The sequence below is a fragment of the Pongo abelii genome, chromosome 10 (assembly GCF_028885655.2).
Source record: "Pongo abelii isolate AG06213 chromosome 10, NHGRI_mPonAbe1-v2.0_pri, whole genome shotgun sequence".
Lineage (NCBI taxonomy): Eukaryota > Metazoa > Chordata > Mammalia > Primates > Hominidae > Pongo > Pongo abelii.
Genome location: NC_071995.2, coordinates 68342570 through 68368981, shown reverse-complemented (window position 1 = coordinate 68368981; position 26412 = coordinate 68342570). Strand labels below are relative to the sequence as shown.

The window sequence follows — 26412 nt, the reverse complement described above, 5'->3', positions numbered from 1 at the left end:
AGAAAGCACTTACTTAAAATAAATGTATCTTAGTTTATTTACAAAAATGGCCACAGAATTAAATAACTTAATAAACACAATGATTTGCAAGTATTATACTGGTTATTTTAAAAGACTAGAAGAGGATATTACAACTCGTAAGTACAAATTTTTACACATTAATTTATGTGTTGTAGAGAATACCTAAGGCTCAGCATGAGGAATGGTTGGAAACATATGCAATGTTAAAAACTATTCTGTTCAGTATTTTAGTGTGAGTAATTATGGTAATTGTAATATAAATGTACTGCTGATCTAGGAACTAAACTGAATATGAAATTCTGCTAAGGACTGAAAAAAAATTTAAACCCAAAGGAAATAAAACTTGACATTTTCATTTATAAATAAGTGCCCAAAACATTTTAAATAAACAAAATGTGTCAACTTATAAAAAGCTATATAATGAGGCAAGTTTGTGATCAAATAAATATATTTTGTAAGCAAATTATAACTGATAAGTATTGTAATGTCACAAATCTCTTTTGATTTTTAGTTTCTGATTCTTTTTTATGCTTAAGTTTTGGGGACCTTACAGATATAATTGAGATCTTCATAAATGACATCCACAAATGGGGGTTGGAGATAGATTATGATAAGTAATCTCAGACAGATAGATCATAGCATCCTGCAGATTAGATTGCTTTTGTTTTAAAAACGGAGTCTTGCTCTGTCACCCAAGCTAAAGTCCTAAAGCACATACTTAAAATAAATTTAGCTCACTGCAGTCTTGTACTCCTAGGCTCGAGCAATCCTCCCTCCTCAGCCTCCAGAGTAGCTGGGACTACAGGTGTGCACCACAATGACCATCCAATTTCCTTTATATTTTTTTAAGAGATGGGATCTTACTATGTGGTACAGGCCTCAGCCTCCCAAGTAGCTGGGATTATAGGTAAGAGCCACCACACCCAGCCCAAATTAGATTGTTTCTACAGAGATATTCTTACCACGCCTTTAAATATCTAATCATAATAGTCACCTACTCAAAAATCGTCCTTGACTTCTGTATTAGTTTCCTATTGCTGCTGTAAAGTAACACAAACTTAGTGGCTTAAAATGGCACAAATTTATTATCTTACAATTCTGGAGGTCAGAGTCTAGAATGCGTCTCACTGGGCTAAAACCAAGATGCCAGGCTGTGTTCTCTTCTGAATGCCTAGCGGAAAATTCATTTTCTTGCCTTTTACCACTTCCCTGGAGAAGGAGTCTACATGCTTTTTTTGGCACATGGCCCTCTTCTGTATTCAAAGCTAGCAATGGCTGGTTGGATCTTTCTCAAATTCTATAACTCTGACCTTCTGCCTCTGTCTTCTACTTTTAAGTACCTTGTGATTCCATTGGGATTGTCTGGATAACTCAGGATAATCTCCTTATTTTAACATCAACTGATTAACAACCTTAACTCCCTCTTTAACTCTAATTTCTCTTTGCTATGTGACATAAGACACTTATAGTTTTTGAGGGTTAGGATGTGGACATCGTGGAAGGGAGACATTATTCCTCCTGCCATGGCTTCCCAGTGTCTAGCAAACCCATCCTGGCTGCCTGGGTCTTCTGCACTGTGGGCTCCAATTTACTCTCCCGCCTTACCCGCAAGACCTCACTCTATGTGTCCTGTGTTCCACACACACCAGTCCATCTGCAGATCCCCCAACACACCCCACACTCACACGGCTCATAGCTTTGTTTCTTGCACTTTATCTTCTTTGATGTTCTCTTCATTCCGCCCTGCCTCTCTTTCCTCACCACCAAGATGAAACTCTGTTCATCCTCAGACTCATAGCAAATGCTTCTTTCTCCATGAAGCTTTCCCCCTAACTTTTTCCCTGTGGATGTTCATATCATAACGTTTGTACCTCTCTGTAGAACTTGACATTCTGCCTTGTTTGATAGTTATTTGTGTCTTTATCTCCTCTGCTAGGTAATAATTTCCTTGAGGACAGAGACTCATGGATTCATCCTCATATTTAATGTCTGTTAGGCATATGCAAAACTGAACCCTTGATTTTCATCCACACTCCTCCAGACCTACTATTCCTTTAGTTTTTCCCATCACTAAAAGCACCTCTGTTCACCCAGTTGCGCTTGACACAAACTTCGGAGCCATTCTCAACTCCTCTTTCCCTCATTCCTCATATCCAATTCATTAGTAAATTTTACCAGTGCTACCCACTGATCTAAGCCACCACCGTCTTTTGCCTGTCCTACAGGACTTCCTGTTTCAAGTCTTGCCTCTGCACCTCTCACTGCACAAGTCAGAATGTGTGCATGTTCACATAAACATACACATAAATTCTATTTTCAACTCAGCAGCGAGAGGGATCATTTGCATTTTTTAAAAGTCTAAGTCTGATGATATTTCAGCCCCGTTTAATGTCACATATTCCCATCATGCTTGGAATAAAATCCAAAGTCCCTATCGTGTTCTTTAGGACCCTAACCTCATTTCCCATTGTCCACCTTGCTCACTGTGGTCCAACCTCACTTTTGCCCTCATAGTTCCTCACATAGACACTTGTCACAGGGCCTTTGCATTTGCTATTTCCTCAGCTGGTGGACACTCTTGTCTCCAGATAGCCACATGATTCATTACTTACATCCCTTCTGTCTCTGCTCATCCCCTCATGTTCTTTGGGTCTCTGCGTAAATGTCACTTCATCAGAGCGGCCTTCCCTAACCATTCTGTCCAAAAGAAGAGCCCTTCACTTACTTTGTCACTGTCTGTACTCTTATCCTGCCCAAATTTCCTTTGTCCACCTATCATTACATGACATGGCATTATACATTTATTTCTTGTCTGTTACTTCCCAGCAGAATGTAAGTTTCATGAGTGCACGAACTTTGTTTTGACCTATATTCTAGTCTCAGCACCTGAATGCACACATAGCACAGGATAGGTGTTTCATGAATATTTGTTAAGTGAACAAATTCAACTTTGTATGCCCTCTTGTTTCTTGCCCAGTTCTTTGATCATTATAATAGATGCTGAAAAAGGATTTCCTGATTGAATTTTATGTATATACCAAACATTATATAACATAATCTCCAAAGGAAAAACAACCAAGAAATGCTACTTTTTCAAGATAAATAAAGGTTACAAAGAAGTCATCACAATTCTGCTTAGCCTTTTATCATGTAGTTCTGATACGATGGATGTCTCTAGAGCGCAAAATGTATCAAACTGAATGTTCCAGGAAGGAGTTCAGAAACAACTCCAGGCAGGCCACACTGCCTCTCCCTACAGTGCACTGGGACAGAGTACATGAGTGGATGTGGAGAGGGCCTAGGTGACTGCGAGCCACTATGCCCTGTAGTTAGGTACATCCAGCTTCAGCAAACATAAAGCCTGAAGCCTTGTTCAGTCCCATCTAAGTTTTTCTTCTCCTTAATGCATTTCTCTCACTTTTAGAGTACTGGTTTCTTAGAAGGAGCCTTTTATCCTTTGTTTCTAGGTTTTGTTATTAGAGGAAGGGGAAAAAAAAGCTCAAAATAAAAATAAACATATACACCGGGCGTGTTGGCTTACGCCTGTAATCCCAGCACTTTGGGAGGCTGAGGCAGGGGGATCACTTGAGGCCAGGAGTTGGAGACCCGCCTGGCCAACATGGTGAAACCCTGTCTCTACTAAATATACAAAAATTAGCTGGGCGTGGTAGCACATGCCCGTAAGCCCAGCTACTTGGGTGGCTGATGCCGGGGAATCGCTTGAACCCAGGAAGCAGAAGTTGCAGTGAGCTGAGATCATGCCACTGCACTCCAGCCTGGACAACAGAATGAGACTCAAAAATAAATAAATAAATAAATGAAATAACCATATTATCTCTAATCACTCACTCTGTCTTGTCTCACATACAAGAGGGCAGTTTTAAAAATTCATCTTTTTTTTTTCGGCCATCCAATGTATATAATTATGCAAATGCAAATGTCTGGAATCAAGTTCATTTCATTTAAACTTATTGGTTTTAAACTATTATTTACATAATAATTTTAAATAATACTCTCCCTTTCCTTCAGAATTTCCTTTTATACCGACTCCCTAAATTCAGTAGCACTGGCCGGGCGCGGTGGCTCATGCCTGTAATCCCAGCACTTCGGGAGGCCAAGGCGGGGGTGGATCACGAGGTCAGGAGATCAAGACCATCCTGGCTAACACGGTGAAACCTCATCTCACTAAAAATAGAAAAAATTAGCCAGGAGTGGTGGTGGGCGCCTGTAGTCCCAGCTACTCGGGAGGCTGAGGCAGGAGAATGGCGTGAACCCAGGAGGCGGAGCTTGCAGTGAGCCGAGATCATGCCACTGCACTCCAGCCTGGGTGACAGAGCGAGACTCCGTCTCAAAAAAACAAACAAAAAAAATTCAGTAGCACCAACAGTATCTTTTAATCTGAAAACACAAATATTAATCACAATGACTCCTTTTTGGTTCTCAGGTTGTTTTTCTTGCATAGCAGATGAGAACATTTTCTAAGACAGTGGTTTTTGAATCTTGTCTTCACATTAGAATCATCGCAGAACTTTTAAAAAACATCAATGCCCAGGCCCCACCCAAGACCAAATCAGAATCTTGGAGAGTTGGACCCAGCCATAAGAACTTCTTTTTCAAGTTCCCCTGGTGATTCTAATGTACAGCCATAGGTGAGAACCAAAGCTCCTAGCATACACAACTATGAGTCACCAAGAGATAGTGCAGTGACTGGAATAGTAGCAAGAGGAAGCTGACCCCAAATTTAGATTTTGCTATGGTTAATCCACAGAGATAATCTCCCTGTGGACAATTTGTTGCTTTGAATACTCTATAGTGATTGCTTTAGACAATAAGGATATGATTCAAAATACAAATAAATTCAGTAGGAACTCAAGGTATTTTAAAGAAATTATTAGTCAAAGATCAAATTTACTCACAGTATCTTCTTTAGCAGTTTATGGCTTAAGAAATTCTGTATTTGCAATGTATTCTTTCCCTCTCCTGCCTCTTACTGTAATTAATGCAGGAAACTCAAGGGAGAGGAAAAAAGTCCTTATTCTATTTTTCTAAGAAGTGATTTCCTAAGTGGTTTCTTGTGTCGGTGGGTCATGAAGAAAAGCTTGGAGGCAGTTGGGATTCAAGACACTGTTGGGAATCTAGACATTCTACAAAGAAACAGAGGGGAACCACAGGCCTTCAATAAAGAGGTAAAGCAAGGCAAAGAAAAGATCTAGGCAGCCAAGATCCAACAGGAATGGACAATGGGTATTGCCTAATTGCAGGGAGACTGTGGAAACACTCTGCTTATGTACGTGACTCTGGCATAATATTTTTATTACATTGAATTGTTCCATCACACTGCTTATAAGAATTTCCAAATTGAGCATTTATTGCTCAAAAATAGAAAGGTGATGCTGAAGAACAAACTTATAGTCTATAAATGCTACAACATAATTATAATCTGGATAAAGAGATATAAATTGGTTTGGCTGAGAAAACCTTGACTAAAATGAATAGGATGTTGTCCACGACTTCTGTAACATAAATATATCCTTCTCCAGTTCTGTCAGTTCCTGAATACTTTATAAAATGTATTTTGTTCAGGTACTTTTTCAAAACAACTGTTGCCAAGATCTGAACTGGCACTGGAAAAAAAAATGATTATTTTCAGAGAAGAGAGAGAGAGAAAGAAAAGAGAGAGGAGAAATCTTAGTATTATATTAAGCATTGTGATTGCTTCTAGGTAATTTAAAAATCAATGTCCCAATGATTTCAATTTACTTTTTCTGCCAGATCCTTCAAACTGCCTGAAAATTGTGAAGCAGTCTTTTTGTAATAAATTATAATTTGTCCACGTCTTGATTAGATATTAGCCATTTATTAATGTGTGTGTGCATATATATGTATATACAGATATGAAATTTATTAGTGCTTGAACCACTATCTTAAAATAATTAGCAACGTTTCACCAACTATAACAACTTCTAAATGATGAACTGCCATATAATTTCTAAATCATTGCTACTGGTTGGCACTTATCTTTGACATTATTGATTTAATTCTAAAAAAAAAATGATGTTTCTAAAACCCTGAGATTTCTTTTCAAATTCCTGAGCACTAAGAAGATCAAGTTACAACATTCGTCTTTGAGACGTTATCACCTCTTCAAGATCTTTAACATTATACTCCAAATTCTATATTCTTAGTCCTATATTTACTGCTTATGTATTACTGCTATTTTTTAAGGTAAATCAATATTCATTTGTCGACAGGAGCATTTTTTTCGAGAGGAGTCATTCATATTTTTAAAAAGAAATTTTTTTTAAATGTCTCAAATTCAAGAATTTACTGTTCAGGAGGTAAGACCACAAGTTTTATTGCAGAGTGACGGTAAGCTTGTTTTAAATACTACTACAATATTAATGTAAAATTTTTCTCTTTTGGATTAATATAAATATATCTTGTTAGAGTTAACAGAAAGTTTTCCTGTGAACACAAGATGCATTCCCTTTTGGACTGTTTTTCTGCTTGATCCCTCAAAAAAAGGAAAAATGTCAGTAACTTTTAAAAAGATACATATCTTTGATAGTTAAGCAACAAGGAGAGCAGAAAAGATCAAGGGAAGTAAAAACGGAACCAGAACCAGGTGCACTACAAAGCTCAATTAGTTCACAGGCTAAGGACACTGCTTTTTATAAGTTATTTTTCTCCATTGGGAACAGTTTTCTGAGACTTCCTCTCTCTGCTCTCCATCCCGGGAGTCCTAACCAGGTTTTATCTTTTTTTTTTTTTTTCTTTTTCTTTTTGCTTGCTTTCGAGACCAAAAGAAGTTGTCAGAGAAGTCATATTAGGTACATTTCACTGAAGGTTTTCTATTTTCAGCAAGTTTTACTGTTCTCCATACGACTCCTGACTGTCCCTAAACACAAAGGGTAACTAGGCTCCCTGTAGACAGCCCTGTAGATTCTCTTGAGAATCTATTTCATGAAAACTAGGAGCCCTCTGTACTTCCCAAAATGGACCCGCAATATTCCACATTTGATTCCAGGTCGTTTGTCAAGCCACAAAAGCTTATCTTTGAACCCCAAGTTGAAAATGCCTATGTAGAGCGAAAAGGTAAGGAACTCTCTCACAACTTTCAAGAGTCTCCTCGACCTTTCAAGGAAGGTCATTCCATCTGAGTTCTAGATGAGACCAGCTGAAGCTCGGACCTTGACCGTGAGCTGGAGTAAGTGGATCCCCGCTAACCACTGGCTTTAAACGGAGGAAAAGTTAACTTTCTTGGCTCCTTGCACTTCTCCAAACCCAGTCCGGTAGGCGCAGGACCCGGACTGGGTCGAGGCCTCAAAATCTGAGACCACGCAAGACAGGTTTTAAAGTAAGCTTCTGGGCACCACCGGTCGCCGCGCGTAAACCCACCTGAAAGACCGGAGCCCTGGGGCTCCCTGATGTAGTCATTCCTGGTTTGAGCACAGCCTGCGCCACCTGGTCTCCTCCTAGCAATGCGAACACACGCCGAACCCTCCCCGCGCGGAGTCTAACACCGACGCTGCCTCCAAACCTCCCTCGCGGGGAGCCCCTGGGTGCGCGGGGCGTTCTTACCTTGGGGTTGGTCAGGAGCTGGTGCTCGTCGCTGTGCAGCAGCGCCCTAGAGTTGGACTCAGAGTTGTTCACGTAGACCTGGACGCAGGGGTACTGCGAGGTGCCCCTGCAGTCGGCGCCACAGGTGAAGGTGCACTCGAACACCTCGCCGATCTGCTGCACCGACAGCACCGTGCAATTGGCCTCCGTGGCTTGCAGATCCTGCAGCGCGGGACTCAGCCAGCAGAAGCCGAAGATGAAGAGCGACACGACGCCGGAGATGATGAGAAACAAGCCGAGCCGGATGCTCTTGTCCTCGGCTTCCGTGTACTCGTAAGCCACCCGGAGCTTCGCCATCGCCCCCCACTCTCGGCGGCTGGCGTGCTCCCCCCGCCCCCTCCCGCCCCCGGCGCCGAGCCCGACTGCCTCGGGCGGGAGGAGCCGCCGCCGCCGCCACCGCCGCCGCCGCGCGACAGCAGGGGAGTGGGCGGCGAGGGGGAGCGCGCGAGAACAAAGGGGCCGAGGCCAGCGACGCCCCCGGCGGCGGCGGCGGCAGCGCCCCCCAGCCCCCCAGCCGCCGCCTGGGCCCCGCGGTGCAGCAGCCGCTTCAGAGCCTCCTGCACCCTCGGGCGCGGGGAGCGCACGGACCGCTCCAGCTTCCAGCGCCCCCTGCCAGCCTCCGCCCCCGCACTCTCCCCGCCTCCCCCACCCCGCCTCCTCTCGTCGGGTGTCTCTCTGTCTCCATCGCCCGCTGGCCGCTACTCCGCGGACTCGCCCGGCAGCTGCCCCAAGGCTAGGAGTGTCTGAGCTGGGGCGAGCTCGGGGGCTCCCCCGTGCAGGAGGAGGCTCCGCCCCGCCCCGTCCGCAGCCGACCCGGGCCCTTCCGCCCCGCCCCACTCTGCCCCGCCCCGCCCGGGGGCGTCTCCTTTGGGCGAGGGGCTGACGGGGACAAGCGACAGCGGCGACTTGCAATCGGAATCTTCGCTCAGTCCCCTTAGAGGGACATCCGAGATGAAAGATTAAGATCAATTTAGCTTAACCAGAGGGAAGTTAAAATAATAATAATAATAAGAGGGGAGGGTGGAGTTCAAGTGGAGCGGCGGGAATCTTGAACTCCAAACAAGGACTGGTCACCTGCAGGGAGAGCGGCCAGGCTCCAGGCGCACCCCGGGAAGCGGGCACGGGTGGCGGTGTGGGAGGACACGGGCCGCCCAGGCCGGGCGGATCCAGGTGAAAGCCCCAGGCTAGCGGTGTGCGCTGGGAGGTCCCCGGGGACAACTGAACCGCAGGTTCCCATGCCACGGGCGGGCTGGCGCGCGGCGGTGCCGGAGGCGTGACCTAGCCGCGCCCACGCCGCCGGCGCAGCCGCCCCAGGGAGCGCAGTAACCGTCCAGTCCCAGGACTTGGGCCTCCTAACCGTCTTGGCGCAGACCCACGTCCCCAGACCCTGCTGCGGCCAGGAGGGCTGCAGGATTGGAGTTAAACAAGCTGAGTCAGGTGGAGTTTGCTGTGGAGGCAACGTGCGTGGGGGCAGGAGGCTGGACGAAGGAAACTTGCTGCTTAGGTCCTCGGTGACCCTTGTGGCAACTTAGGTCTCCAGCAGCCGAGTTGACCCCAACTTGATTTGCCCCCATGGCTGGGGCTGACTGAGACCAAAGGAAAAAGGTGGAGAGCTTTGCAGCCTGGAAAGAAATACTACTTTTCCCATCAGAAAAGTACTCTTGCTTTGGGGCTCGCAAGAACAGAATCATTTCTGTCGTTTCCCTCCTTAGGAGTCTTGCCACCCCTGACCCGCCCCAGGATTTGTAGATGAGGTTTCCAGGAGGCTGCTTAAAGCGACAGCGGCGGGCAGACCCACTTTGGGACAGGTACTGTTTCTAGACCTGTGTTCTGCTCTTAATTCTTGCCGTTGCTCCCTCCACCCCCAATTACGCTAACAATGCTTCAGCCTCTATTCTTTTCACGACCTTTTTAAAGTTAGAATTACCTTTTCCCAAACTACACTTTTATCATAAAATCAAACTTGAGAACTATTTATATGTACATTTCGAAGAATAAAATCAGAATATTAACTTCCTTGCAAACTACATAAACTTTTTTTGTTTGCTTGTTAAATCTCAAATGAATAAACTCTTAATTATGTTCCTGATGAATACGGAAACATGGAATCATGGAATTCTTGACTTCTCTTTCCTGGACTTCAAATGTTACTTAACTGGTATTGAGTACCTTTCGACTGCAGTTCTGATACGTTATTTTGAAGCACTACATTATGAGAGGTAACAAGTATTTCCCAGCAATGGGCAAATTAATTACAGGAAGATCCTAAGTGTCTTTTTCTCAATAAATTAAGAAGATGTAGAGTTTGAAAAACTTCCAAATTAGGAAGATGCTTTGTTCTCTAATACCTTTCAGGTTTTGAGAGAGATTTTCTTTTTTTAATTTAAATGTAAGAATTGTATTCTTTTCCTGTTAGCATAAAGACAATTGTAAGTGATTACATTGCTTAAAAGTGAGTTTAATAGTTGAAATAGCATAACCCAAAATCACAAATCTTCAATCTGAATCTTTTTCCTATTGCAGGAAAAATAAAAAAACATAGGAAATAATCTTTTTTTTCTATTGTTATAATCTTCTTTTCCAAGAAAGGAAAAGCTATGTCTAAGATCTGAAGCAATGATGAACAAATAACAAGATACAATTATTCTAGCTCAGTATGTTGAGGAACTGAAATGAGACAGAATTGATTCCTATTAATGCACAGCAGTTGAGGGACTACCAATAATTTAATGAATATGGTTCATTTTTCAATGATTCCAGAGCTCAAAGTCTTCTGTGAATGATATCTCTGCCTCAAAACTGAAGTACAGTGGTCTAAGTCTAGGGAACAAAATCAGAAAATTCTATCTTATTTTAACTGAAATTCTTGAAGTTTTAAAATCCATTTTCTTTCAGTTCTGCATTTAGTCAATTTCTTTCTTGGCAATTATTCTTAAAGTATTTAAAGAAACTTGTGTCTTCTGTTCTTTAGACATTTTTCTCCTGTTTCCTGTTTTTAATTTAGCTTTTCTCTGAAAACTTTATCTTCACATCTTTATTGAAAGTCAAACGTATTAAGACTTCACAAATTAAATCAATTTCTATTTTATTCTTAATGAAACACTGGAAGTGTTTATTCGTTTTACTTACTTCAAGCGGAGCTGCTTTATCACATTCCCAAGGAAGATTGGATATGTCAGCCCCTCAGTTTCAGAATAAGGTCACCACTTACTAAGTCAGAATGGTAGTTAGAACTCCAGGAAAGCTCAGAAATGCTAAGCTCTGAGGTCACTTAAAATCTCTGTTCCCTGTGGAAGGTGGAAGTAGCACAGAAAAAGCAGCTAGTCCTTTCTTTGAATAGTGTTCCACCAATTAAGATTAAAAATGTAATATTAAGAACCAGACTGACTTATTTGATGTACATCGTCTGCAGTAGTTTTTCCAGTAGGATCATGGCCAGGTCTTGATAAAGTTCAATTTAAAAGAAAAATAAAGCCCATCTAAACAAGAGCATCAAAGCCATGTTATTTATAATTTGTTCTCATGATCAATATTCAAAAAGTCCTGTGGCTGATGCTAAAGTTGCAGTATACAATATCATATGTATATATACTTTTTAATAAAAGATTCTAAAAAGAATTATAAGGCAGGCTTTTGTATCCTAGGAATAGAAGGGAATTTAGAGCAGGTGGGAAAATTTTTTCAAAAATTGGCACATTATGAAGTTTTTTGATAACTGCCACTAAACACTTGAAAAGCAAAAATACATAGGAAAATAATGTATCATCACCTTTTATCTATTAAAATTTACATTCTAGAGTTTAGATCTTTTTAACTAATTAGATATTACACATGGTGAAAGTATGAGTGATCCAACAAAGAAAACCATATAAAACCATTTTATATTTTCTTCTTGATTCAGCAGCTATAATTATAGATTTTGTTAATGTCATAGGAAATTGAGTTCCAGCTTGCCGATACCAAATTAATTTCCTTGCCATGCTCCATTATGAGTGTTAAATATTTGTTATTAGCTTCAGAATTTTAAATTCAAAATACATTTCCTGTGTGGTCACTATTTTTTCTGATTGTTTTTTCCTGGCCATAAACTTCACCTATTAAAATGAGCATATAATTATTACTAAGAACACTTACTATTTCTAATCACAGTAAATTAGAAAAGGAAGGGATTTTAACCATTGCCTAGTTCAACATTAACCAAGAAGCTCCCAGATTTTGCATTTTGCTTGTAATTATTTAAAATATTTTTTAAAAGCTCAAATTTATGTTTGTGTATAGCCTTTATGTTTGCAATTGAGGAAAGCAAAACACAGACAATCAATTCACATTTTTTCCATTAAAATTTACATTCTGGATAGATTAGCAAATTTGTAATACCATACTGGTTAGTGCTCTAGAGTTCCTAAAATCTCACCAACTGTTGAGTCTTTCATGTTAACTGCAGTGAATCTGTATGGGAGAGATATACACAGGTATAGTAAAAGGGAAATCAGCTTTGGAACTTGAAACATAGAGGCCAAGAGGTTTTGGTCCCAGCTTTAGTAGTAAATAATTTGACACAAGGTAAATAATCCTCTTAGTCTATTTTCTGTTGCTATAACTGAATACGAGACTGGGTAATTTATAAAGAAACTTATTTCTTACAATTCTAGATGCTGGGAAGTCCAAGAGCATGACAGTAATATCTGGTCAGGTCCTTGTGTACCCTAACATGGCAGAAGGCAGTTCCATAGCAAGAGAGCAAGAATGCCTATTAACTCAGGCCACTGTCCATATAAAGCCACCAGTCCCATCAGGCCCCACACCCTGATGACCTTACTTAATCCTAATTACCTCCCAAAGGCCCCATCTCGAAATACCATCAAAAATATGAATTTGGGGAATATGTTCTAACACATTAAATTTGGGGGACACTTTTAAACCATAGCAATATTAGTTTCCTCCTTGTCATACAAAAGGGTTGGTCTAGAAGACAGTTTCAGTATTCTAGTATCTAATTCCCATTTTTGTTTTGCCATGCACTTTAGAAAATTGGGTATTGCTATATAACAGTATCTAGTGAAGTTAAAAGGTCTTTAACAGAATCCCAAAACATGGAGAGCATGTCCTAGCCTGATGGCTAACACGAAGAGTGTTTGTCTTTAGAGAAATGGACCTACGTCGATGCAACACCTAATATAAGCCAGGTTATTTATAAATGCCCTAATTTAACCTTCCCATGACAAGGGGGAAAAATATTCAGAGATTAGGTAATTTTTGCAAGGCTGCACACATATTGTGACAGGGCCAGGGGATTTTATATTTGCGTTTTACATAGTATCTTATATTTAAGAAATACTAACCACTCGAAGATAATAAATTACTTAAAACAATTTTTCTACTATACTATGCTACTTCTAAGAAATTTGTTAACAAAAATGAAGTGTAGATAATACAAAAAGCATTTACAAATGGGTTTAAAATGTGTTTCTATACTTATATTTAAGTATAGTTAGGCTTAATCAAAATCTCTACTGTGAAACCTGATTATGAAGGGGACGGTGAGTAGAGGCTGAAGGAACTAATAATTTAATCTAGTCCCCCTACTCTGAATCACATTTGTGTTGAAAATAGCCTCTTCAGATGCTTAGCAAATAGTAGTAGTACTGTTTTATGTGGAACAGAGAGATTAAGTTAGGTTTCTAGTGGCTTGCTAAAAATTCAAGCTAAATTCAAGGTAGAAGTAAATACAGGGAATAACTAGATGTGCAATAGTTATAAGGCAGAAGGAAATCCTATACTCTGCAGACTGAAAAGCATCAAATACTTGTAATAATAGCTTTTTTTTTTTTTTTTTTTTTTTTGCCTTTTCTTGGACACTTCCACTGATGGAAAGATATAACTCCTAATGATTTCTGGAGCTTTTGAAAAATTATAAACTGGTACTTTATTACTGTAGATTGAAATTTGCCTTGCCATAACAGCTATGTAATGGTCTTTATTCTGCCCTCTGGCATTATGTAGGATAAAGATATTTTTAAGAATAAAGCCTTACATGAGGCAGGAGAATGGCGTGAACCTGGGAGGTGGAGCTTGCAGTGAGCCGAGATCACACCACTGCACTCCAGCCTGGGCGACAGAGCAAGACTCCGTCTCAGAAAAAAAAAAAAAAAAGAATAAAGCCTTACAAATGACTCTACCTCAGAGGTGAGAAGACAGCCATTATGTCTCTCCTAGGCCTTTTGTTATGCACATCTTCCAGTTTCTTCAGTATTCTCTTTTGATATGATTTAGGAAACTAAGGTTTTACCCTTAGTCCAAAATGCTAAGAATAATAAGTCAAAGTTGGAAAGGATGCCCCACTTTAACATTCGAAAGTCTGAGCTTTTCTTTTCCATGATATTCCAATTTACAAACACTTCTAGGATAATGGATTTTGTTGTTCAATGACAGTGTCATTGCAAATGTAGAGAATTTGGATTCCTAATAGTGATATACAAGTCAACTAATATTCAAATTTTAGACCTATATTAAATCATTTAGAGTGAACTGAAAAAAATTATACAAAACTTTAGATAAAAAAGGGAAATCTGGAAATAACTTTTTGGGCAGAGGAGTAACATGACTTGCATTTTTTAAAACTGAGATATAACTCATGCAATAGACAGCATGTTATATTTGAAGAATATTAACCACTTGAAGACAATAAGTTAAAACATTCAAAATAAAAAAACAAACGTATCTTTAAGAGGGGAAAATTTAACAACTTAAAGACAGCCCATTTTTCATGCACTGTTACATATGGTAATTAAAACTCCATCTTAAAATAAATGTTCAGTATGTAACAGATTTAAAGGTAGCTTTGAAACATTCTGGCTGCCCCAAATCTTTATTTTTATACATAAGAAGATGAAACTATTTATATCATTCCTTCATGTAATGTTTTCTCATTCAGATGTATAATTTTGAAGAATAAATGTTTAATTTAAAAGTTTTCTCATTATAAATTAGTATCAAGAGGCCTGATTCTAAAAAGAATCAAGCAGACTCAGCGATTTGTGGACATCATACCATCCTTGAAATTTGAAGCATTTCTTCCAAAATGTTTGAAGAACTCATGTATTATCATCAAAATTATCTTCATTATGCACTAGGAAATAGTTTGGCCTGGAAGAAAAAAGCATTTATTGTAAGTTTTAAAAGTAAATTATATGGTCAAAATGTCACTTAGGCCAAAAATAAATGCAAATCACAAAAACATTACATTTCAGGAAACACATACAAATTAGAGACCAGCTCTGATTCATAGTAAAGATTTGTTTTCCTCAGCTAGTGCCTTCAATTATTGTCTAAAAGAACACTTTTGGCATAAAGCCAGTTTTATTTCATCTTCTCTAAGAAAGATGTCAAAACATTTTGGTGGTATGGTATGGCCTTTCAGGCCTAGAAATGAAAACTAAGATAAATTTCAAAAAGAATGAAAAATTGGCTTTGCTATGTAGAAGATAGTTTAACTGAAGTATTTTAGCACATGTCAACTGGTTATCATATGCTATTTGACTATGCAATAATTTGGATTTTCAAGATAGAGAATTATGACAATTAGGACCTTGTGAATTTTGACACTTTCAAGAGTAATTTAAATAATTGAGAGAAAACTGTACAATAAACATGGAAATGACTAGCTTTTTAAAAAGCCCTATAAATCTTAAGTTCTTATGATAAAGAGACATGTCACTAAAATCTTGTCACAGTATTTACAACTGTTTAATTGGATTAAAAAACCTCCAATTAATGCATATGTAACTGATAATGTAATTCCCATTACATTATCAGTTTTTATACATACAAACTGAAGAGGAAATCTTAAGATCAGCAGAAATATTCCCAGGAAATAACTGAGGTAAAAGCACTTTTGCTGTTTTATATTTACATATGGATTCAGCTTTCCTCCTGTTCTGCTAACAAATACTATTGTAGTAACATGGTTTCTGCCCTAGAACATTGGATGTTATAGGAAAAAGTAAATGAATGCCCCTGATACACAGGGATTATAATATTTAGTGGGATTTTAAGAAACTTAAGATTTTATTCTACTTAGTACTTGTACACAGGAGATTGCACACTAATGCAACGTACAATTTCAGACTAAACATTTACGTCGAAACTTAAAAATTGTCTTTTTCCTCTTTCAAATGTAGAACTAAAATACACACATAAATAAATCTGATGAATACACACATACATACGATTACTATTTGTTGTGCTTTATTAATGTTTCACATTCCTACTCCTAACATCAAAAGAAAACAACTCTACAGGTAAGTTCAATAAAGTTGCCTTTTGTAATTCTTTTTTGATTTAAATTTCTTTCCAAAGATATAGCAGTGATTTTAAGTATACCTTATCCATGATTCACAGAACAGCATATTCCTATGTACTTAAAGGTCAATGCTTTAAGTATATACCTTTTAGCCCTGATGACATCATAGTCTCCAACTTCAAATCAAGAAAAGGGTATCAGTACCTTAAAGAGCTGAAAAGAGGCCTGGAAGTAATCACATTCAACTTTTTATTTAAAAAGGCAGTCCTGTCAATTGAGAGTCATTCCGTTTGTTTGCACATTGACTGAACCTTTACTTCATGAAGCAGCTAGTACTGTGTAGCACCTTAATATAGAAAAAGTCTGTTTCATTCAACTTCTCCTTATTGGTTTGAGACTTGCCCTATTCCAGTTCTTCCTGTGTTAGATGACAACTGTCATGCCTCCCCTTAGTATTCTTTAGTTGTCTCTTCTCCAAGCCCTACATCTCATCAATTCTAAGATGCACGTTCTTTCCTCACATAATAGATACATTCTGTAATTGGCAGCTTGTCATAGTTGGAGCTTTGTCTTAGTGGTACATAAAATGGTGTCCCTTACAACTGATGGCAATTAGATTTGCTGAAATACAGTAATTATCTCACTTACACACTTTTTCAATGAGCCACAGAAACATTAAGACATTCAACTCCTTACCTTATGCACAGAACACTGTCCAGCCAGTCTCTCCTAGGTTATGTTCTGAGGTTAAATCTAACGTCTTACAAAGCAACTGATTTGAAAATCTTAATTAACTCAGTTACTTTTTAATATCGCACTGAAATCCCTTATTTGTCCTAGTTCTGCTCTTCCAGCCACAAGAATGAGCTTAACTGCCTTTCATTGACAGCTCTTGAATTTGATACCTGAAGACAAATACCATGTTTCCAAAATTGTATTCCTATTTGTTGTTGTGAAAATTTACTCTAAAACGGGAACACTAAATTTCACCTCATGATGCTATTCTTCAGACAACAATGTATATAAAAACACACAGCATTTGCTGGGCAGCTAGAAGGCATGCTACTTCTCCCTCCCCTTCTGCCTTCCCCAGGCATGGCAGCTCCTATAATACGGCATTCAAACAGAACATGACATTTCAGATGAGTGATTACTTCCAGTAGAGGGGGCTTCCTATCTTTTTCTGAGTGCTATATTTTTCTTAATGTAGCTGAAGATTACATTAGTATTTTTGGCAACAGGATCACAATTCTTACTGATCTATATATGAACCACTCAAATCACGTTATAGTCCACCATTCTTTATTAACAATCAAAGTGCAAAACTAAGTAATTTTCTTGATTGAATGTATCCTATTTGATTCAACTCTACACACCAAACTACTTGGTTAGATTTAGATCCCAATTTTAACCTTCAGTGTGTTTATCTGCTTCATCTTCCACATCTGTCATGTATTCATGGTATAATCAAAGTCACTGGTAATGCCAGTGGCAAGGAGACAGCCTTGTGACCTGCCATTAGGATCCAACTTTTAGAAAGTAAAGGCATCTCAATGTCTGGCTTAGTTCATTCTCCAGAGACTACCTTAATGGAACCTAGTTAGTAGATATTTCTAGATCTTATTAACTACATAGACAAACCATGGTTAATGTATTACACAATCCTGTTTCCACACACACGTTTAGGTTTTCAGCAACTTTTTGCAAAATTGAGCTATTAAATCTAAGTTAAATGAAATGAGTCCTACTGTACAGCCATGCTCAGATGCCACGTATTTTATGAGCAATGGATATAACAAAGTGGAAGATCTATGGCTTGTGAATAGAAGAGGATTTATCAATTAGAGAAGCTACAGACTGGAAAAATTTGAAATATTTAAAAGTTATTGAAAATGCTTAAAAAGATTGTGAAAATGAAATTATAGCAAATGATAATTGAGTAAGCTATCTCAAAGCCCAATGCTTTAAATTATACACTTTATTTTCAAATTGAAATATCAACTTTTATCAGTCAACAACTATCAAGCACCTGCTTTGTCCCAATTTCAGTGTCAAAAAGAAACAGACTAGTTATATATACTTTAAGAATTTACATAAACTTTCAGTTCTTAAAATGTATTATATCTAAGGAAAACTATTTGTGTAGTTAAGTCTCTGAAAATAGAGCTTTAGCACATAAATTTTAGTACCACCTAAAGAATTATATTTGAAACCAAATAATTTCCCTTTGCAATTAAATAGCTTTTATTCCCAGAAAGCCAATCATAGTTTAATCTAAAAAATTTATTTAACATAGTGTACACATCTATTTCACTAGCTATATAGGGGGAAATTATCAGAATTAAAGCTTTGAAAGAAAATGTGAAATATAATTAGTTGGAGTCAGCCTCTGTACATGTATAACCACAAGTTATAAAATCAAGGAGTATTATAACTGTGTTATATTTAAAAAGTTCAAAGTAGTGTTTTAAATATTTCAAATAGAGTAACTTGTATTTTGAAGTCCATAGCATGGTAATTTCTGATATTAACAAGTTATAAAAAGTTGGCTAACGTGCAAGAGTTTCTTCATTTTGATGATTCAGGATAAAAAGAACTCAAAAAAATGGAAAAGTGTGCATTTAAAACTCTGTATATGGCAGTAGAGAAAAAAAGATTACAGCCAAGACAACAAACCACTTGGTATGAGCTATCTTATTTTTCGGAGTCATTCATCAGTACCAGTCATGATCACGCTTCAGCTGAGACTTCAATCTACATTGTTGTTTATATTCATCAGAATAAAGATCCCCTTCCACATTTTTCTTCCTACTTGTTTTTTGTGGTTATGTAGGAAAAGTTACATTTTATTTTACAAAGTGAATTACTAGGAAAAAATGTAATTTTTTTTTTCTAGATTGATTTCTGTGTTTTGACTCTGGTTTATGTCAAATAAGGTATAGTGTTCTGTGAAGGTTTTTGCACAATAGATAAAATGATAATTACATAGTGCTATCTTTCTTACTGAGGAGATGCTTTGGTTTCATTATGAAACATAGAAAATCCTGTGTTTTTTTAGTGTTTCTCATATCTCAAAATGCATAGAAAAAGGTAAATTTTAAGCCACTTTATATTCCTGGTACACAAACACAGCAATGTCATAAATGTTTCATTTTCAAAAGATTTGGTTAATGCCAACAGACTTTTACTCTTCATAGAAAAATAGGTTAAAAATGAAAATTTAAAGGATCAAAACTCATTGCCTTTTTTCTACTCTCTAGTTCTGCTTTGGCAGCTTCAATCTTCTGATTTTTAAAATACAGTATTTGTATTTAGATGGGAGAAGAATCCACTAACTTGTAAATATGAGATATCTAGGCCAGCAAACTGAAGGTAAAGTCTACCCATTCCCACCTTATGGCTTACCTTCATTTGCACATTACTTCTTAAAGATAAATTTAAAGGTCTATCAAGAAATTTCTCATAAATTTTTCACAGAAGTACTTTGGTTGGGTTCCAAGAGTATTCAGAATGTTTTATTTCTAATGCTGCCACAACCCATTTAAAAAATAGTTTTCTCTGATTAATACTGTCTACATTTTTAACCTACAAGTGAAACGGTTCACTATATTTCCATTAAATTACTTGTTGGAAGCTGAAAAAGACATTTGAGTCACACCATTCAGTTTGATATCTGCAAAACTTCAGTTTGTTTCCTCTATTTTTCATGTTGAAGAAATAATTTCGCAATTTCAAATCAAAGCCAACACTGCAGTGAGGAGAGCTTTTCTACTTTATTACAAAGAGAAGAAGCCTTTATGTGGTCAGAAAATACAAGATTGATCTTTTTTTCTCTTCCTATGAAACGCTGCTGTTCAAACAGCCAGAGTGAATTGTCTCAGTTCACTTCTTTTAAGTCCCATCACATTCACTTGGGTATGGATGTCCTTGGCTGCTGAAAATCTGGCCCTTTTAGTGCACAGGGCGACAAAGTCCCCTGACCAGCAGTTCCAGAATGTCCCATTTTCATATATTGCATCCATGCACACCTCCTAAAAATGAGGTACAGCAGGGCAAACATTTTCCAAAATAGATGTCATATATATAATATATACACATTCGTACATACATACCTTTATTCATGTGATGTCCAAAAATTTAAAAAAAATGTACACATTTATTACAAAATCGTAACAAAGACTGGACAGTGTTTTGCTCATTCTGGAAAGATGAAGCTCAGTAATAACACAACCCTGGAAAACCATCCAGAGATTGTGGCAATATCTTTCTTCTAAACAGTCAGATATTCTTGCATTAAGCTTGGCGAAACTGCCTTTCAAAAACAGAAGGGGAAGTAAAATGAAGGAAGCAGACCTTGCTCATCTTTCCAAATGAAATACGAGAAGGATCTTCACATAAAAATGCACAAACATTTGTTATTTTATTACCAATAGTGCTATAATGAACAATGCAAAATTTGTGGTCTAATTTTCTTGAGTCTTTTGTGGGTTTTCTTTTTTACATTTTAGAAACTATGGTAAACTTCTGTCAGTGTATTTGCTTGTCTTTACAGACTCAAGTCTGTCTGCTGGCAAAAAAGGAAATAAATGAAAAAATTCAGACCCTGCTCAAACTAGAGAAAAACAAATTACAAATTTAGTTGTTGGGTAGCACATAATTAGTAAGGCAGGACCTCAAATGGTGACCTTTTGCGTAAGCCAATTGCCAGATCCTCAAGGAATTAAAACCAGGGTGCCTGAGCCACATCAGTTCTGCAGTTATGTTGAGTATTGTGCTGAGACAGCCATACCCCAAGAAAAGGGAAGTCTTTTTTTTTTTTTTTTTTTTTTTTTAGAAGGCTTGCTGAGCAGGGTTGTAGTTGAAGGTGGATGGCAGGTGAGGCCGTTCTTCTAATTTGTCATATTCCAGATGGAACTCCTATAAAAACAAATTCAAGAATTTAGATATCTTCCCCTTTTCATTTTACATTACTGTCAAAATACATTTTACTAAAAAATAAATAAAATACCCAATATATATGAATCAACATCAACACAGATATACCGTTTTTCCTCTACATAAAATACAGCTTGAAAAAAAATAATGTGCTGTAGTTTCTAACCGATGAGTACAAAAATACAGACAGGCTTTCTGTGTGTAAGTCAAGAGACTACTAATGGACCATTTGACACTGAAATGTTGTGTATTGTTTTTAACTTAAAAAAGGGGGCAGTTACTATATCTCTGAATCACTGGAAATTACAGGATATTTAAAATATAGCCCCATTCAACGAAGTATACAAACCTAAAGATTTATTTTGTCCATGAAAAAGTTTAGAAATAATTTTCCAATTTGTCTTTATTACATTTATATTAAAAAATAAGCAGGGCCGGGCACAGTGGCTCACATCTATAATCCCACCACTTTGGAAGGCTGAGGCAGGCAGATCACGAGGTCAGGAGATCAAGACCATCTTCACCAATCAACATGGTGAAACCCTGTCTGTACTAAAAATACAAAAATTAGCTGGGCGTAGTGGTGCATGCCTGTAGTCCCAGCTACTCGGGAGGCTGAGGCAGGAGAATCGCTTGCACCCGGCAGGCGGAGGTTGCAGTGAGCCGAGATTGCACCACTGCACTCCAGCCCAGGTGACAGAGCAAGACTCCGTCTCAAAAAAAAAAAAGCAAAACACATAAAATTATTCTAACCTCATTAAAATCTGGGGAAAACAATGAACTTAAAACTCACACATCACCAGACCTGCATTTCACAAACCCAAAACCCTGACTCAAATATAAATCAACTGCCACCGAAAACTAGACAATGGTTCTGCTGTAGGAACATTTGAAAACTAGATAGCAGCTCATTTTAATCAAACTTTCAAAATACTATATTAACTTCATGAGTTTTAAAATTTAAGAATGGTGAAATAATTTCTTCATGATACTTCCCACCCAAGATCAAGAATAGAGATGCAGAATAGCTATGTATATTAGAAAAAAATGCAAACAACAAAAAATACCTCTGCAACCCCAATAAGCAAGAGGCTCTAAAAGCCTCTTACCAATTCTACCATCTGAATTAGCACAAATTACTGCATAATCCAACTTAAAGAATTATGAAGCTTAATATGTATTATGTATTAAAGATTAAGCCAACAAGTGACATTAGCTACCATGAGTTAACATATTTTACCTTATCTGTCTGGTTTCAAACTGATTCCATGATGAGTATTTCAATTATTAAATTAAAATGAAAACCTAGACTATAATGATCAAATTTTAAGATGGAACACCAAGTATTTAAAATTTAAAGATACTACATTTAAATAAATTTAAAGATATTACAGACCTAACAGCAGAATTTATTGAAAGCCTAATATGTGCTAAAATTAGAGACACAGCTAATTTTATTCTAATCTTTATAATTCTGTAAAGCGGATATCATTATTTTCATTTTGTACCTGAAGAAAATGAGACTTACAAGTAAACTTGGCCAAGTCATACAGTAAGTGGCACACCTAGCATTAGGATCCAGACCCATGTGACAAAAAGCCTCCATGTGACAAAAAGCCTGTGTCTTTTGTAGTGTAACACATCATTTTTAATATTTTTAATCTAAGATCCAAAACAGATTCATTTACTTCATTACATGGCAATCCAGAAATGCTGAAAAAATTCAGTCCCGTTCTCTCTTGGTATAAGGTGAAGAAAAAGGAAAAAAAAAAAAAAAAAAAAATCAGTCCCCTGACAGTTTATAAAGAAGGTACACCATGGTGACTTCAGCCTGAAAAGGTTGCCTTCATGTGACTGGTACAGTAATTAAGACACAGAGGTTATTTGCTTCAGTAAAAATTAGCAAACACCAGAATCACCACCACAACCACGACATCCTGCCCTAATGCACTGTGTAGCACTACTTTCCCTCTCCCAGCCCTAGCTAGGAATTAAAATAATTTTATTGCTTGGTTCAAGCTATCTGAATTCGTGAAGAAAATTTGTATCATTCTTCTGAAATTAAGATTGGCATTTTTGTTTTCAAAATGTGTAGTTACAGGGAAAAAAAATTGTAACTTCTACAAAGTGGTAAGTTATACTGAATAAGTTAACTAAAATTTTTCACGTTGATGAACTGCAATGTATGACTAGGAATTCAAACTAGATTAACTTTATCAATGTACATTTTCCCCTAGAAAAATATAGTTTAAACCTAAGCAGCATAAATAATTTTGATATAGAGATTTAGAAATTTTGATAGAGATCAGAGATTTAGAAATTACATAGGTAAAATTTTGCCTTCCACATTTTAAAATCTTGTTTTCCACGTACTTTTATTCTTCTTAAAATACATAAAAGTTACTTTGATTACTGGTAACACCATTTACATGTTTATGTTATATATACACACACATACTACACACATGCACATCCTCATACATTCTGTAGGAGCAAGTGTCTATCTACTTTGTTTGTATACTACTACCTACAACTTGGAATAGTGCCAAGCCCGTAATGGATGTGTAATTAACACATGATGAATAAACACAAGCTTTCTTCCTTTGTTTTAGGAACAAAACATTTAATTTTTCTAATATTATCAAATGATATATTAGAGGGTCTATGTATATATTTGCTTTTAGTGGAAAAAAAAAGGATTTCTAGATTATAATATAATGATTGCAAAGGCTAGAAAGAGTTCCAAATACTTTTTAGACTTTTTCATACCTTAATTCTTCTATTAATAAAATTAGGCTATGTATTCTCCAAAGGTTACTTGTTCAATTCAAGCAAAACTGAATGCAATGGATTCATATAGTCAAACAATATTACAAAAACATTGATCACTGATCTAGTTATGTAGAGAAACATACACTGCAGAAGTGTTTTCTCAAATTCTCATGAAATGTCAGCTTTCTCTTACCTACATGTTGAGTATCTCTTATCGGAGATTTTGCTTATTCTGGGAACAGAAGTGTTTGGAATTTTGGAATATTTATACATATAAAATGAGGTATCTTGGGGATGGGACCCAAGTCTAACCATGAAATTCATTTATGTTTTATATATACCTTATTCACATACCCTGAGGGTAATTTTATACACTGTTACTAATATTTTGTGCAGAAAATAAGGTTTGTTTACACTGTACACGGAACCATCAGAAAGCAAAGGTGTCAGGTATGGAATTTTCCATTTGTGACACCATGTTGGCATTCAGAAGTTGCAGATTTTGGAGTATTCAGGTTTTAGATTTTTGAATCAGAATGCTCAACCTGTATAATGAATCCATATTAACTTAAATTTTAAGAAGTAGCAAACTATCTTAAATACAGTTATTAGAAATAATCTTTGAAGAAAAGTACATATTACTAAAGTGTAAGGATGTACTAATATGTAACTGTGAAATTAATGAAAAATCACATTTATATCAGACTGACATAAAAAATCTCAACTGTTAGAAATCCTGATAGATCCACGAGGTCAAATTAGGCCGAAAGAATTCTTAAATTTTAAGTCTTTGAGAAAGCTACTGATCATAAGGCAGCCTCTATCACCTAAAAATTAACTGTGGAAGAAATTATTTAAAAAATTTAATGCATGAAGATTATATATACTATCTGAATTGCTGCAAATTTAAAATTAGTAAAATATGAGTAATTCCAGCAAAACGACACAGGAGAACATGGCCTGCTAAAAAGTTAATGAGTATCTAAAAGGAAAGAATAAGCAAAATAAAATGTTAAATAAGAAAAAAAAATAGAGATAGGATCTGGCTCTGTCACCTAGGCTGGAGTATAGTGATGCAATCACACAGCTCACTGCAACCTTGAACTCCTGGGCTCAAGCAATCCTCCTACCTCAGCCTCCCAAGTAGCTAGGACTGCAGGAGCACACCACCACACCTGGCTATGTTTCTCTCTCTCTCTCTTTCTATAGAGACAGAGTCTTGCTATGTTGCCCAGGTTGATCTTGAACTCCCGGCTTCAAGTGATCGTCTTGCCTCATTCTCCCAAAGTGCTAGGATTATAGGCATGAGCCACCATGCCCACCCAATGTCAACATTTTAATGTATATATTATTGATTTACAGGAAATTCTGTAAATAAATAATGGATTGGATTCTAGAACTCAGGGTCACAAAATTTTTAAAGGATAAGAAATACTTTTGGTTTAGATTATCTAATCCCTTATTTAATATTACAATTATCTGAAAATAGTAAGTGATTTGGGGAAAAATGCTCATACAAAATATTATGAATGGACATAAAATATTATGAATGGACTCCAGGATTATGGTGTAGACCAGTTCAGTACCTTTCAAGAACACCATAATATCAGCTATTATTTAAAATATTAATTCATACTGTAGGCTTCTTACAGTGAATTGAGATTATTTAATATACATTCTTTAACTGTGAATAGTAAGGCACACCCACTTTACAGATGGGGACTCAAGTTAACTTGGGACATGACATATTAATGGATTTTCTATAATTTGATGAAGGCTGTTAATAAATATACTCATGAACAGGTCCCAGATTTCTTAACTACTAATCAATATTCTGGGAAAGCACTGAACACATCCTTTAAAAAATTTTTTGAAAAATTTATTCCGTGAATATACTACAACTTCAAAATTTTAAGTGAATGAATTTGTATTTTAATATAACCAAGAATGAGCTGCTCATTAATATCTTATTAATACCAACAATTCTGCCGGTTTTCATTACTATGAAAATAATTTTAAAGCGTGTCAGTGCAAGGTACCAACAAACTATTACCTTGAGATTTCTGAGGGAGTAACTTAATGATATTATTTCTCACATTTTTCACATCACAGTTAAAAAATTTAAAGATAAAGACAAAAGCTTAACTGTACATGAGATAGATAAAACTGAGCTAAATTATGTTTTATATATAATATATATAAAATATGTAAATCCATATTTAAATAGATACAATTTTCTTTAAAATGACATTTACCTGATTGAGGTATTGCTTTTGCTGGAAATTAAAGGAGTCCTACATTAATGTTAACATTGTTTTCTAAATATTTAACTTCATGAGGAGAACTTAATTCTGGAAAGCTGATTTTCTCACAAGTTGATTTCTTCATACATGTATCTAACTAAAATTTAACTAAAATTATGTAGCTGTTTACTGAAAATATCCACCCCTTTTTACATATGTAAGTTAGGAATAATTTACAGTAATATTGAGCAAAAATGTTCAAATTGAATGGAGAAAACTTCAGTTCTTTCCTAATAAAATTTTTTTCTTCTTCCAAAGATGTTTTTGACTCCTGTAGCATCACCTAATCCACAGGTTCTTTAAACATAGTTCTGGACCAAGACCAGCATGTCATCACTGCCGTCACTTAGGAGCTTGTTAGAAATGCAATTCTCAGGCCCCACCCACAGACTCACTAAATCATAAACGATGGAGGTATGGTCCAGAAATTTGTGTTTTAACAAGTTTTCCAGGTAATTC

The 26412-nt window shown here is 37.0% G+C and overlaps 2 protein-coding genes across 5 annotated transcripts in view; both read right to left on the bottom strand.

Moving 5' to 3' along the window:
* KCNMB4 (potassium calcium-activated channel subfamily M regulatory beta subunit 4) overlaps positions 1-8413 on the bottom strand; it is a 74977-nt gene extending 66564 nt beyond the window's left edge. The window contains exon 1 of the mRNA XM_002823513.5: positions 7603-8413. Coding sequence (XP_002823559.1) covers positions 7603-7938 — 336 coding nt within the window. The 5' untranslated portion in view covers positions 7939-8413. The remainder of the gene's footprint in view (positions 1-7602) is intronic.
* An 11919-nt stretch (positions 8414-20332) lies between these two features.
* CNOT2 (CCR4-NOT transcription complex subunit 2) overlaps positions 20333-26412 on the bottom strand; it is a 109253-nt gene continuing 103173 nt past the window's right edge. For 3 of the 4 annotated variants that reach the window (XM_024256270.3, XM_054526505.2, XM_054526506.2), the window contains one exon: positions 20333-20860. In XM_024256270.3, coding sequence (XP_024112038.1) covers positions 20774-20860 — 87 coding nt within the window. In that variant the 3' untranslated portion in view covers positions 20333-20773. 4 annotated transcript variants of the gene reach the window in all.